This window comes from Talpa occidentalis, unplaced genomic scaffold (assembly GCF_014898055.3).
Source record: "Talpa occidentalis isolate TD23 unplaced genomic scaffold, MPIMG_talOcc4v2.1 talOcc4.16, whole genome shotgun sequence".
Lineage (NCBI taxonomy): Eukaryota > Metazoa > Chordata > Mammalia > Eulipotyphla > Talpidae > Talpa > Talpa occidentalis.
The window spans coordinates 62,236,534-62,251,495 of NW_023601653.1; the positions used below are offsets into that span (position 1 = coordinate 62,236,534).

Here is a 14,962-nt window from a genome sequence, read left to right on the forward strand (position 1 = left end):
TCCCCTGGCTAGCATTAGTTTCCTCATACTTTAGAGAAGGGGTGTAATGCCTTTAGATGCTGACAGAAACAAAAATTCTAGAATTGATGTCTGTCAGGACATTCATCTTTTCAGATGATTATACAGTTTTTCTTTGACCTATTAAATAAATGAATTATTGCTGATGGCTGAGCATCTTTTTGTTAGTTACAAAGGTTTGTTTTTCTTTAATTGAAGTATAATTTTACATATAGTAAAATTCACCCTTTTAGGGTGTCAAAATTAGGAATTTTGACAAATGTATACAGCTGTGGAGTGTCAAAGATAAACAAAATCTGACTCCAGTTAAAGTGGTAAGGACAGGTTTTAATCAGAATTATACTATTGCAATAGGGAAGAGAATCCAGCATGAATGGAACTCAACTTTGATTTGTATAGATGTGATTTGGTATTTTAAAGAGAGAATGAAGGAATAGAGGAGGGATGAGAGGTGGTTCAGTGGAGTCAGGGAAATGATAAAATAGGCTGGAGGGGCCTCTTGGTCCTTGTGAAACCACCTGAGTTGGTTAATTGGTGTTCGTTGAAGGCTCCTACCCTCCCACAGAAACTGGCAGACAGGGGCCCTGTGTTCAACTGTTACAGAACCAAGCAGTATATTCTTTCGGTGGCTTTGTGTTTTCTCTGATAGATGCTAGAGTCATTTGAGGGATGCTGCTATGAGCTATTAGAAACAGTATTAGTGTTTTGTTAAAAATTTTATAGGTAGGGTTGAGGCCTAGAGAAAGGACTGAGAGGAGCCTCATTCGAATTTCGTCCAAGAGAGAATCTGTCAGTATCATTACCACAATCAAGGTAAAGAATGGTTTCGTCACCCCCCTCCCCCACACACAATTTTCTTGTGCTCCTTTATATTTTTTGCTCCACCCTAAGCTCTTGGCAGTTATTGCTTTGTTTTTGTGGTCCTGTGGTTTTACCTTATCCAGAATATCTTATAAATGGCCTCATATAATATGTTAACCTTTCACTCACCATAATGCATTTGTGATTAATGTATGTTGTGTGTATTGACAGTTTGTGTTCTGTTGTTGTGGCTGAGTGGTATTCTGTTGTATGCATGTATTCCACTTTTGGGATGAATATGTTTTCATTTCTCTTTCATTAATTTTGGGTGAATACCCATCAGTCTGATTGCTGGATTCTACAGTGACTGAAATTATAAGAAACTGAAATTTTCCCATTTTTTCACTTGTACTAAATTCCAGTTGATTTGTCACTGGCATTTGATAGTGTATATTCTTCCTTGTGTGTAGTGGATATTTCATTTTGCTTTTAATTTGTATTTCTCTAGTGGCTAATGATGTGAGCATTATTATGTGTTTAATGTTTTTGTTTGTATATCTTTGGTGAAGTATCTCTCAAGCCTTTTGCTAAGTTTCTTATTCTATATATATTTGAGAAGACTGTTATTTTGCTGTTTGGGGTGTTTTATTCTCTTCCTGTACACCGAAATGTTTTTTATATAAACTGAGAATTATTTGGTCCTTGAAAATTTTATAGACTTTACCAAATTTCTTATTTGTGTTTTGAGCAACTTGAGATATAATTTATGTGCAAAATATGCATATTTTCATATTTATAGCTTGATGGCTTTTGAAAATGTATTTATCTTCATTATCCCCCCAAAATCCATTTTTATCATCTTAACCCCTTTCAAGTCAACTCCTATGCCCATTCCAGTAACTGTTGTTCTGATTTCTATAATGATAGATTAGTTTTGCTAAATCTAGCACTTCATATAATAGGGTCATGTAGTAGGTACTCTTGAGTCTGCCTTTGTTCAATATACTTTTAAAACCTTATTTGTGGTAAATCTGTTTCTGAGTTGTTATATACTTAGGCATTTAACAAGAAAGTAAGATTTGAAAACCGATATATTTTGGTACAGGTGGAAAGGATTTAGATTTTAATGTTAACTTTTGCAGAAAACTTCTCCATGATTTTATTTGCCACTTTTAGGTTGTTCATGACCAATTGCATAAGACTGCTTCTTAAACAGGCACTTTAAGTTAGAAGGATAATAACTGATTGGGAAAGAATTTATGCAGCTATGTAGCTTATTTCCCTGCCCTTCACCCCTTTTCCTACTTCTTGTAGAGATCCCAAACAGTGAAAAGACTTAGAGGCAATAATGAAAAAATTCAGCACAGACAAGAACAAAAGTCAACAAGCAGGGCTTTGTAAAACTATAAAACTTTTACACTGAAAAGGAAACTATTGAAAAAATGAAAAGACAGTCTTAAGAATGGGGGAAAATATTTGCAAACTATATATATTTGATAAGGGGTTAATATTCTAAATACGTAAATGTATCATGCAACTCAATAGCAAAAAAGTAAGATCCAAACAGTCCAATACAAAATGGAAAGAGGAAATGCTACATTTCCAAGGAAGATATCCAAATGGCCAACAGACACTTGAAAAGATGCTTTGTGTCACTCATTATCAAGGAAATGCAAATCAAAATTAAAAAAAAAAATTACTTCACACCTCTTAGAATGATTGTCATCAAGAAGACCAGAAATAACAAGTGTTGGTGAGGATGAGGAGATAAGTGTTAGTGAGAATGTAAAGTGGCTCAGTCCTTGTGGAAAAAAACAGTATGGAGGATCCCCAGAAAATTAAAAATAGAATTAATATGATCTAGCAGTTCTGTTACTTGATATATATCCAAAGAGATGAAAACAGGAGTTTGAAGAGATAAATACCCTCCCAAGTTCAGTGCAGCGTTGATGACAATAGGCAAGATAAAGAAACAGCTTAGTTGTCCATCAGTGGATGAATGGATAAAGAATCTCTCTCTCTCTCTCTCTCTCTCTCTCTCTCTCTCTCTCTCTCACACACACACACACACACACACACACACACATTATTCAGCCTTTAGAAAGAAGGAAATCCTGCCATTTGCAGAAGTATGGGTGAACCTTGAGGGCATTATGCTAGATACGTAGACGACGAAAGATTTCTGGAGAAAGTTTCTACATAATATCACTTAGATGTGGGACTTTATAACTACTTTATAAAAATCAAGTAGACAGGCCTCCATGGTGGCGCAGAGGGTTAAGCACAGCGCTATGAAACTATCTGCTGCCTCTGCAGCACAGGTTTGATCCCCTTCCGGCCAGGGAGCTACCCACATGGCATAGCAGACCTCTCCTGTCTCACCCACTGCTACCTTGTGCAGTGTATTTCGGTCAGTTCTGCTCCCCACTCTTGTTTCTGGTGAATCTGTTGAGAACCTCCCTGCACCTCTAGCCTGTACCCCAGTTCTTGTATGCATGAATAAATAAATCTTTAAAAAAAAATCAAGTAGAATGATGATTACAGAGTCTGGAAAATGTGAGGAATTAGGAATATGTTGTCAAGGTGCAAACTTGGAATTAGCAGATAAATAAGTTCTGGAAAGCTAATGCACAATTTAGTGATTGTAGGCAATAATACATAAACTTCAAAGCTGCTAAGAGACTAAATCTTAATTCCCACCACAGAAAAGAAATGGTAATTATGTGATAAGATAAAGATGTTTGGTAACACTAGATGATAATCGTATTGCAGTATATAAATATATAAAATCAACATGTCATATACTTAAATGATATTGTATGATAACTATATTTTAATTAAAAATGTAGGCTAAAAATGCCTTGAAATTGGATTGCACAACAATAAAAGAATGGATGGCGCATGACTTGATGTTAAGCTAGAAATCGATATGTTGTCATTGACTGGTTGTTGGCTTTTAAAAACTGATGGTGGGGCATCTAATTTTCTTACTATAGATTTATTCTAAAATCACCTTTCTTTAATTTTAACTTCCTGAAATACATAGCCAGAGGTAAGCATTAGTGAAAACATTATTAAAATAGTGATAGAACTACGTTTGAGTAGTTGGCACTCAGTTGTTGTAAATTAGCACGTCAAACTATATAATGAAACACTACTACCAAATTCAGTCTAATCACTAGTCATTCTTTTCTGCCAATTTATAGACGGGAACTCTTGTCATGTAATCATTAGAATTATTAAAAATAATTTTATGGAATTAAATTATATGGAATTTATTTGTCTCAGCAAGAGAAATACTTTACCACATCAGGCATGGAAAAATATCCTTCATTTACTTTTTAAAAAACTCATCAGTTCATAAAATGCACAAGTTAGAGGTAATAAATAGTAAACATTAAATAATTACTGTTTTAAATGCTATGAATATAAGACAGTCTGAGCGCTTGTAAGGGAGCATATTAATAAACTGACTTGGGGTTTAAGGAAAGGTTTTCTTGGAGGAATTGCTATTTAAGTTGAACTCTGAAAGATGAATAAAATGTGAGCGAAAGTCACCCTACAGTGCCAGGGAATATGGTGCCTCTGAGAGACTCATTTTATGAGTAAAAACTGGCATAAATTGAAGCTAGAGATGGAGAGGAGCCAGAGAGTATAGAATTAAAAATGATGTTAATGATTTTGCCCTTTAGTCTAAAAGTGAGAGACCTTGAACAATTTATGACATAATGAAAGTAGTCAAATGATATATCGGGCTTCTAAGTGCTTTCTATATATTATCTACTTTGATTCCTGAAACAGCTCTATGAGGTAGGTTTGTTTTTAATCCTCCAGTTACAGATGAGGAACATGAGGGACAGAGAGGTAAAGTCATTCGTTCAAGATTACTTGTCTAGGTAGCGGCAGAACTGAGCATCCCAGCCCCAGAGTCAGCTCTAGATTACTTTGTCCAGCTTTTCCATACTTCCAGGACTGTAAGTTGTGCAAATTGTAATCAAAGTTATAATTAAGGACAGCTCTCCGTTACAGTTATTCCACATCCAAACACATTGGTATTTGTTCAACACTTTTTATTTTAATAGCTACGTATTGTGATGTATTTTAGTTATCTGCTGTATGGTATCATTCCTGTATAGAGACTTAAGTCATCCTCCTCCCGTTCTTTCTCACCCCTCAGAACCAAGTCCAGTTAGGATTTCTTTCCTACGAATCTGTTGATTCTGTCCTCTGACATTTCTTTGTTGATTTGAGCCTCTAATCCATTTATTTATGTTACTTGAGTGCAGTTATGTCTGTCATTTTGCTATTTGTTTCTCTGGGTCTCTCTTGCTCCACTTTGACTTAAACGGCTTCATTTTTTTATTAGCAGATGTTTCTAGTGTGCTATGTTAATTCCTTTGTTGAATCTTTATAATTTTAAGATATTCATAGTATTTGTTGTAAATTGTAATAGTTTTAATCAAAATGAACTTTAGTTTAATTTCAGTAATATATAGAAATTTGCTCCATTATGAATCTCCTCCATTTTGCTTATGTTATATATTACATTTTCATGTTACAAAACCACTAATAATGTGTCATAATTGTTTGAAACAATTGTTTTTTATACAACTATGACTAAGAAAAAATATCTTTTTTATTAACCTATTTATTTAACAATCCTGGTACTCTTTTTTTTCTTATTGTTTTTTTTTTTTTTTTTTTATAGAGGCATGTTTTTCTTTATTTATTTGTTTGCTTGTTTGTTTGTTTTTTGTTTATACATGCACTGGGTACAGTCAGAAGCTTTCACCAGAGCCAGAGTTGCTGATTGCGCACCATGTGACCCTCCTCCGTTTGAACTTTTCTACCACTGCGCCATCTTATTGTTTTTAATTTCTGCTGTAATTTCCTTTTCCTTAGTGGTGCTGTTGTTCTTGTATATATATTCCTTAGCGCTATTATTTTCATATATATTATAGCTTTATATGTTATAAACCCAATGATAAAATTTTATAATTACTTCTGTGCAGTTGTCTTTTTAATACAAGGAGGAGAAAAAGGAGTAAATTTTGTACTGTCTTTTATAGCGATCTACATAATTATCTTTGTATGGTACTTTTTGCTGTTTCGTGTAGATTGGAGTTAATATCTAGTGTCACTTTTTAGCTTGATGAACTTCCTTTGATGTCTCTTGAAGGCAGGTCTGCATGTAATGAATTCTCACTGTTATCTGGGAATGTCTTTATTTCCACTTCATTTTTAAAGGATAGTTTTGCTGTCTGTACGATTCTTAGTGACTTTTTTTTTTTCCCCTCGGTACTTGAACTATGTTATCCCTCTGCCTTTGCTGCCCTCCGTGGTTCCAAGGAGAAACTGGCTATTATATTGTGATGTCTATAAGTTCCTTTTCTCTTTGTACTTTAAAGATTTATTGTTTTTCTTTTGAGTAGTTTGATGTGTATAGTTAACTCTTGTTTCTTGTACTTGGAGTTGGTTAAGCTTCTTGAATACGTGGGTTAATATTTTTCACCAAGTGTGCGAAGTCTTCAAATAATTCAAAGAATTATTGAAATTTTTTTCTTTCCTTTTTCTGCCCTCTCCCCTTGTGCTCCATTATTTGTGTATTGGTATACTTAAGCGTCCCGCATGGCCCTCACATTTCATTCTTTTTGCTTTCAGTTATATTGGAGTGCTCCTATGTTCAAGTTTGCTGGTTCTTGTATCAACTCAGATATGCCGTTGAGCATCTCCATTTAATTTTTCATTGTCTTCGAGCTTTTCAATTCCAAAATTTCTGCGTGTATGTTTTTTTTTTCCCTGCAATTCTTTTGTACATGTTCTCTATTTGATGAGTCATCATCATTCATCCCTTTCATTCTTACACATTCTAACAACATTGAAGTCCTTGTTCCTGTTTCTTTGGCTATTTCGTAATTTTTTTTTTAGAGAACTAGATATGTTCATATATTGTAATAGGTATGGATTCTAGTCCCTCCCTACTTTGTTGCTATTGTTTTTATTTGTTTCCTGATTTCCCTGGACTAATCGTTTCTCTTTCAATGTGTTGCTTTTGAAGTCACTATTCAACTTTTTTTTTTCCCTTTAAGAGTTTTTATCCCTGACTTTCTAAGGGTTGCCACTAGGTCACTGTATCTTAGTAGTCTGTTAATGATTGATTAGAGGTTGTTCCTGAATACTTGGAGTCAGTAACTGTTTCATTTTACTTTGCAAACCTCTGTGGTTTGGTAATGTTTTCAAATTTTAGGACATTTCAAGTTTGTCCTCTGTTCAACCAGAGACAAGTCTCTCTGGTATTTTTTGGGCAGGAGCAATCTTGTGCATGTACACAGTCTTCCTGACCTCCAAGGTTGAATGTGTGCTTAACAGGATTCTTTTTCCATGTCTGTTTCCCAGAATGTCCCTGTTAAATTTCTGTCTGGCTTGCCATTTTTATGCTGGCCCCAACCAATTTTACTAGGATAATAGCCCTCTTGATAATTTACCACTGAGAGCACATTTGTATTTTGACATCATTCCTGGGCATAGATTTTTCATTTCCTGTCCAAAATAAATTCAGCCCCCTACTGCAGGGAAAGAGCTGCCAATCTTTATGGCTTGCCATGTCTACTCAGGATAGGACTTCTGTGCTGCAAACCCAGCAGTCTGAATGATGATGCAGGTAATCCCTCACTGAAAAGCCGTAAAAGTTCTTACTAAGATTTAGTAGCTTTTCTTAAATATATATTCATCATTTTGTTCTGTATCCTTTGACAATTTTCAGAGATGTTATTTTTGACAATCTTTTCCTCTTTTTTTACTGGTGTTAGGGGAGATGATTTGCATAGATCCTCTTGGTCATTTTGGTAGCTCTGTCCTCTGTATTAATTTTTAAATCTTCTTTTGCTCTTTCTTCACACTGCAGCTAGTCTCCCCTGCAACTCCCTTAAAAGTCCCTACAAAGCTAGTCATTTCATCTACAACCTTAAGTCTTTAATTACCTTTATGTCGCTCTTAGAATAAAAAGCAAAAATTCTAACATGGTCTAGAATTGTCTGTACCTTATGTAGTTTATCATGCATGAATTGAATCATTCCCCTGTCCCTTATTCTGGACAATACTCAACCATTATCCTCAATGTAAGGATTACTTTGTATCTCTTCTTTACAAATCAAGCCTCTGACCTGCTATGTGAGCATTGACCTTTAAATCTGAGGGATGTAAGTTTGAATTTCTCTTCCCATTTATTAGTTGTGTAGCTTTGACATTAATGTGCTTAATAACTTTTCCATCTGCAATTATTTGGTGATGACAGCCATTTTGTAATGCTGCTATAAGTGAGAGATAACGTACATAGTCACTAGTACAGTGTCTTGTATTTTGGAAACATTTATTTCCCATCTGATATCTCTTACCATCATTTCTTTGAGTAAGCAGTGTTTATAAAATATCAGTATGCATAAGTGAAATGATTCTAGTATGCTTTGTCTACCAATTTTTGGATTAAAACTTATATCTGAATTTCAGTTGAATTCAACACATTTACTGAATATCTCATATCTAGTTCATAGTATTCTCATTAACTTGAAAAATGTTTTTAATTAAAGTGTAACACATTGAGTTTCACTTTTAAATCAAGAAAAAATTTTCTTTTTGCCTCTAATGAGAATGTAGACTTCCTTTTTAAAGAAAATACTTAAAGAAAGAAAAATAATACAGTGTAATCCTGTATACCCTAACCACAGTACAGTGATCATATTTAGGGAGTTTAACATTGTACATTCTGTTGGATAATTTGATAGCCCCTCAAGTTTGCCAGGTTTCTCACTGTCTTGTTAGCATTTTTCTGAATGGTTCTGTCCAAAATTATGCCCTTTCTGAAATTATTGTAGCTCTTTATTCTCTTCTACTGTGGGTTCTTGGTCTTTCTTTGACATTGCTTTTTTAAAAGATCTCTTGTTTCCTAGAGTGTTCCTGAATTTGGTTTTATCTGTTTAGTCATCATTGGTTCAGGTTATGCATTTGGGAGCAAGAATACTATGAAAGGGAGTCTATGCAAAAGATGCTGTTCTTTTCAGTATATCACATGTATGATGACATTTTTCACTTAAGGAAGATGTTAACTTAGCTGATGTTGTTATAGTGCTGTGTACCAAGTTTATTTTCTTTGAAGTTGCCATTTCCTCTTTCATTTATCTCTGTTCTCTGGGGAGATACATTGAGACAGTGTAATATTCTGTTTCCAAATAAACTTTGATCTGATGTATTCTGTACCCTTGATGATGCCTGTCTGAATCAGTATTACCCGGGTAATGGCAAAAAGCAGATTATTACGTTTTTGATAACACTTTTTAGGGGGTTCAGTTTTAATGTTTGTTAGAGAACACTGAGTGATAATTATAAAATACTTGCCTGTAATCTGTTTATATTATGGGTTTATTGTTCATCTGATTTTTAGGTTCATGTACTGGACAGACTGGGGAGAAGTGCCAAAGATTGAACGCGCTGGAATGGATGGTTCAAGTCGCTTCATTATAATAAACACTGAAATTTACTGGCCAAATGGACTGACTTTGGATTATGAGGAGCAGAAGCTTTATTGGGCAGATGCAAAGCTTAATTTCATACACAAATCAAATCTAGATGGAACAAATCGGTAAGATTGTCTTATAAATGTATTTTTATATTTTAAGTAAATTCCATGATGTCTTAACATATTATTCAAATTATAAAATTTATTAAAATTAGTGTGTCTTTGGCTAAGCTAAGTGTCTAAGAGTAAGCAGAATAGACTTTCAGTTTGTTCTTAAGTGGAAACTGAATCTCATCACTCTTGGTTGTATTTAGAATTAAAGGACTGTATTTTCTCCTTAACTCTGAGCAAATTTAATTGTTCACTGGTTCTCATTAAGGGGTTGTACTTATGTTCTATCTCAGATTGTTTGGAACATATGGGGAGTTTGGGTTTGCAGAAGGGCTGGGATTTTTACTGTCATTTAGTTCCTGAGCTGTCAGGGGTTCTAAACATTCTGCCATGTTTGGACACCCAATCCAACAGAGAGTCAATCCACTCAGGATTACCCATAAAGCTCCAGGTTCTGTTTGTGGAAACTTGTTTGGTAAATCTCTGTACTGGGGCAAGAATGTACTAAATCCGTTTAAAAAGATAAGAGAGTAAATATTTTAGGCAGTATGGGCCTGTATTCTCTGTTGCAACTACTTGCCTCTGCTCTTGTGATGTGAAAGCAGCTATAGAAAATAAATAAGGGCATGGGAATGATTGTATTCCAGTAAATCTTTATTTACAAACTGGATAATGAGTTAGTGGGCTGTAGTTTGCTTACCCCTAAACTAGGACTGTTGTGTGAATGCTACACCCCAGTATTCAAAGAAAACAAAGTTTAAATACATAAAAATGGAATCTCTAGGGCCTCCCCTGGTGGCGCAGTGGTTGAGCACTGGGTTGCGAGGCTGCCCACAGCCTCTGCAGCGCCAGTTCGATCCCCGGGCACAAGCGAGGGTCCCACCATCTGAATCTCTACTCAGATGACATTCAGATTTTTAAACAGGGGCAGAAGACAGCATCCTAGGAAGAGGCCCAGAAACAGAGAAAAATAGATGCAAACGCACAGGTATTTTGTGAAGGATAAGCCCAGTTGGTTCAGAATTTGAGGAACGTACCTGCCAGGCATGGAGTCTGAAAAGAGGTAGTAAATGTGCTGTTGTCATTGAGGGTATTGGCTGTGGGAGGGAGGAATTAGCTCTGTTAGCAAGCTGCAGAAAAACAGAGGGAGGAGATGCTGCTCAGGTTGTTAGCAATAAAGCAACACATCATTAGGGTTGTCAGTTTCTTTCCTTTGGTTTCTTTAGCAGAGATCCGTTTATAAATGCCTATTTTTTTTGTTGTGGCATAATACCGAAGAGCTAGGCTTTGAATTTGCATGCTACTTTTGTTCTCAGTGACTATGATCAACTCCTTCTTGAAGTAATTTGTGTTTTCAGGGTGAAACCAAAGAGATAGGGCTATTGGGTAATCCCAACCAGGAGAGGTGTAAAGACTATGTATATATGCATAATCACTTAGCAAGCTTTTGATATATTTAATCTTTACAGTAACTTAGGTTTGCAGAAATGGTCCAAGTAATAATTAATGCCGTCAGTCAGTGTAGAAAATGATTATAACTTTTAGAAAAGGAAGGATATTTCTCTCCCCCCGCCTCCCGTTTATTCTCCTGTATTCATACATCAGAGTGAACTTTTAACTTTGTATTTTTTAAAAACTTTTTTTTAATATACAAAGGAGTTGGAAATTTTTCAGCTCCCCAGGTTTTTCAGAGATCTGATCATATATTTTGCAATTCTTTAAAGATGGTTAATGAAGTGCTGAACAACTTAGCTTTTATTATTCTATTTTCAGTTATGTTACTTAGTTTTGGCACCTTCATGAAGTCTGTGTCTTACCGTGATGAATTTTGGAAAACTTTTTTGTGAAATATACAGGTTTATTTAAAATGTTACTTAGTTTTGGCACCTTCATGAAGTCTGTGTCTTACCGTGATGAATTTTGGAAAACTTTTTTGTGAAATATACAGGTTTATTTAAATTTGGACTTAAACTATGATAACATGCCTACAAATAACATAATTACTTAGGAAACTTAAAGATGGTTCATTTTTAAAAAAGATTTATTTTATTATGCATATAAGAACTGGGGGTGTAGGCCAGAGGTGTGGGGGGTTAGAGGACTCACCAGAGACAGAGTGGGGAGCAGAACAGGTGGATCTACTCAAATACACTGCTGAAGGGAGCAGCCAGTGAGACAGGAGAGGTCTGCTGTGCCATGTGTTTTAGCTCCCTGTCTGTGTGGGTTAGCTCTCTGGCTGGGCATTGAGTTTGAGCCTATGTGCAGTGGCTGGCAATAGCTTCAGAATGCTGAGATTTCTTTAACCCCTATGCCACCAGGGAGGCCCCAATGAGGTGGTTCATTTAAAAGTGGAAATAGGCACTGTGGTGAATCTTTTTGGGAAATGAAAGAAATAGTATGCTAAGGAAGAGAGAACTAAGAAAAATAAGAGGGGCCTCCCCGGTGACACAGTGGTTGAGCGCTGGGTTGCGAGGCTGCCCGCAGCCTCTGCGGCGCCGGTTCGATCCCCAGCTGCTCCCCGGCCACCGGAGGAGGGCACCACATGGCGCGCAGATGGCGTGCAGACCTCTCCTGCTGCCTGCTGCTCCCCTCAGCAGTGTACTTGGGTCCTTCTGCCTGCTCTGCTCCCCGCTCTGGTGAATTCTCTCACCCTCCCGCGCTTCTGACTGTACCCAGTGCTTGTATAAATAAATAAATAAATCTTTAAAAAAAAAAAGGTAAGAGGATAAAATTATGGTGATGTGGACTAGCTGAGTAGGTACAAAGTTCTAAAATAGAAAGTTTGCTTGGTAAACTAGTCATACTGATCTTGTATTCATTTTTTTTAAAAGCCTGACCCCAGTTTAAAACACTGTAGGGGCCTCCCTGGTGGCACAAGGGGTTAAGCACAACACTGTGAAGCTATCCTCAGCCTCTGCAGCACAAGTCTGATTCCTCACCAGGGAGCTACCCACATGGCACAGCAGACCTCTCCTGTCTTGCCCTCTGCTCTGCTCAGCAGTGTATTTCAGTAGATCCACCTGTTCCATTCCCTACTCTCTCTGGTGAATCCTCTTACCCCTCTGCACCTCTGGCCTGTACCCCAGTTCTTGTATGCATAAATGTATAAATCTTTTTTAAAAAAATAAAACTTTAGGTTTCTGTGTGCAAGAACATAATTCTGCTTAGATAAAAATGAGCTTATTTCTTTCACTTAGTTTAGTCTACTGAAAGTCTTTTAGCTATTAGAGATAATCAAATAGCCTTAAGGATCTAAAAATCAGATTATCATCTTTAAACGGTATGAGTCTCCTTCTCTACAGTTGCTTATATTTTCCTTCTCTCCCTTCTTCCTAGGCTATTTATGAAAACACATTTGTTATTTGGGCTCAAAACCTGAGTTGTTCATTGTTCAGAATACTTATTAATTGTATCAGTCTCTATGGTGCATTACAAAGTTCTGTGCCTGCTGTACCAATCAGGTGCTATCCTTTTTCATGTAATATGCATTGTGAGGTTTTTGGATCTGCTTTGTCTCAGTGAACACATAGCAGTGGCAGGATTGCCTTTTTGCTATCTGACTTTTGATGGTTAAGTAACTGTATGGCTAAAAATCAGCTGAGATGATCAGTTGCTAGTGGTACCCCTGGATTAGTAGAGAGAGCACTACCTGAACAACTTTTTGGCTTTGTGTGTATGTGTTTAATCTGAGTTATCAAAACCGTAAGAAATGATGGAAGATAGAGGCTTGAATTCTTTGTTCTGCATCCCAATATTTACTGTAAACCCCAGGGTTATATTTACTTATTTTTGCCCACCCAGCTCCTGACAGCTCCTGACAAAGATTGGAATTGACAGCAGTGCTTGGCCTTCTGTCTTCTAACTGGTAGTCGGTATGGGACCTGCTGCCATGCTAGGGACCATTTTGAAGTGCTTGGTTGGGATGTTTGGACTCTGTGAAATGACATTTGAATTTAATAATGTGACTTACTTTTCACGAAAAATTAAGATACATGTTACTCAGAATTTGTATGTGTTAATATGGACTACCTGACCATTTTAATGGGGGAAGTGAAGTTTTGATAAAAGGAAATTTAGAAATGTTTGAGTTTTTTCTTTTGTGTTAATAGGCAGGCAGTGGTTAAAGGTTCCCTTCCACATCCTTTTGCCTTGACTTTATTTGAGGACACATTGTACTGGACTGACTGGAACACACACTCCATTTTGGCTTGCAACAAGTACACTGGCGAGGGTCTGCGTGAAATCCATTCTAACATCTTTTCTCCCATGGATATACATGCCTTCAGCCAACAGAGGCAGCCAAATGGTAAGTGATCTTGATTTTTAAATTGCGAGTTGGAATAGCTTTGTAGCAGTCTGATGTCTGACTTTATAAGGGGCAGGAGGAGGGAGGATATAGCGAAAGGTAGTGGAAAGGAATAAAAATATAGGGAAAAGTGGAAGTAAGATTTAGAGTAAAGAACAACCTAAACCATTTGTAGCTTAATGTTGCCTATCATTACAGATTACCTCATTCCTTTGTTTGGGGTTGGAGATGGAGAAGAGAGAAAATGAGAAATTGAGACAGCTTATATACTAAGCTTGTACATAAAATGCAATTTTTATTTATGTTATTTCTCTAATGTATGCTTGATTGTGTTCATGTGAATGAGTATAGATAGCAGATACTTTTCTTGAGACTGTTGGTGTCATCTGGTGAATTTTAAGTAAATTTAGTACCTCAGCTTGCTGATAAAAGATCTGCTTAAGTTTTTCTATGGCCTTTATAGGCCACACCCCCCACCCTCTTCCCTAATAATTTTGCTACTATTTTTGGCTAACCTTTACAATGACTTTGGCTTGTGGCTACCGACAACAATTTCTTCTAAGAGTATTCAAATTAGCTTTAAAAGGAATATGAGAATGTTAAGTGTTTGGCACTTACGTGTAACCAAATGTCTGACTTGTGTCTGAGTGTATTTCAGGTTGTGTTTCATAGCCAAAATTAACGCTTTTGGATTATGCATTGCTTTGTATTAGCTCCTTCTATGGTGATCATTAGCCCATAAAAATGTTTTTAAATGTATGTGTATTAACTTCTGTAAAAATGAAAATGTTTAGTCACTTGTGTGACTTCTTTATTTTCCTACTTAGCCCTCAGGAGAGAATTTGCCTGTTTTTTTTTCTTTTTTTTCTTTTTTTCTTTTGATGGAATTATTAATCCTTTTTGTTTTACTTGTTTAAGAGTTTAGTTATCTATGATGCTGTTTTCTTTGTATCTTTCACGTCATGTTGATCTTTATCTTAACATTGATAATTTTCCATGAATATTGTTCAGCTCCACCTCATTCTGTAATCTCTGCAAATTTACTAATTAATCTTAGTTTCCCTCTTGTAATCCATTATTCTTATCTTTTCCATGTAAATCTTTCGAAAGTGTGATTTTTTTTTTTTATGTTTTCTTGTACTTTTCTTGGCTTCATTGTCCTCTACCTCAGCCTGCTCCTATTACCTGTGTTCATTCAGCTTTTATTTTATTTT

The 14,962-nt window shown here is 36.0% G+C and overlaps 1 protein-coding gene across 2 annotated transcripts in view; it reads left to right on the forward strand.

The window, feature by feature from the left end:
• LRP6 (LDL receptor related protein 6) overlaps positions 1–14,962 on the forward strand; it is a 126,920-nt gene that overhangs the window by 40,726 nt on the left and 71,232 nt on the right. For both annotated transcript variants that reach the window (XM_037514343.2, XM_054696444.1), the window contains exons 3-4: positions 9,257–9,454; positions 13,552–13,748. In XM_037514343.2, coding sequence (XP_037370240.1) covers positions 9,257–9,454; positions 13,552–13,748 — 395 coding nt within the window. The remainder of the gene's footprint in view (positions 1–9,256; positions 9,455–13,551; positions 13,749–14,962) is intronic.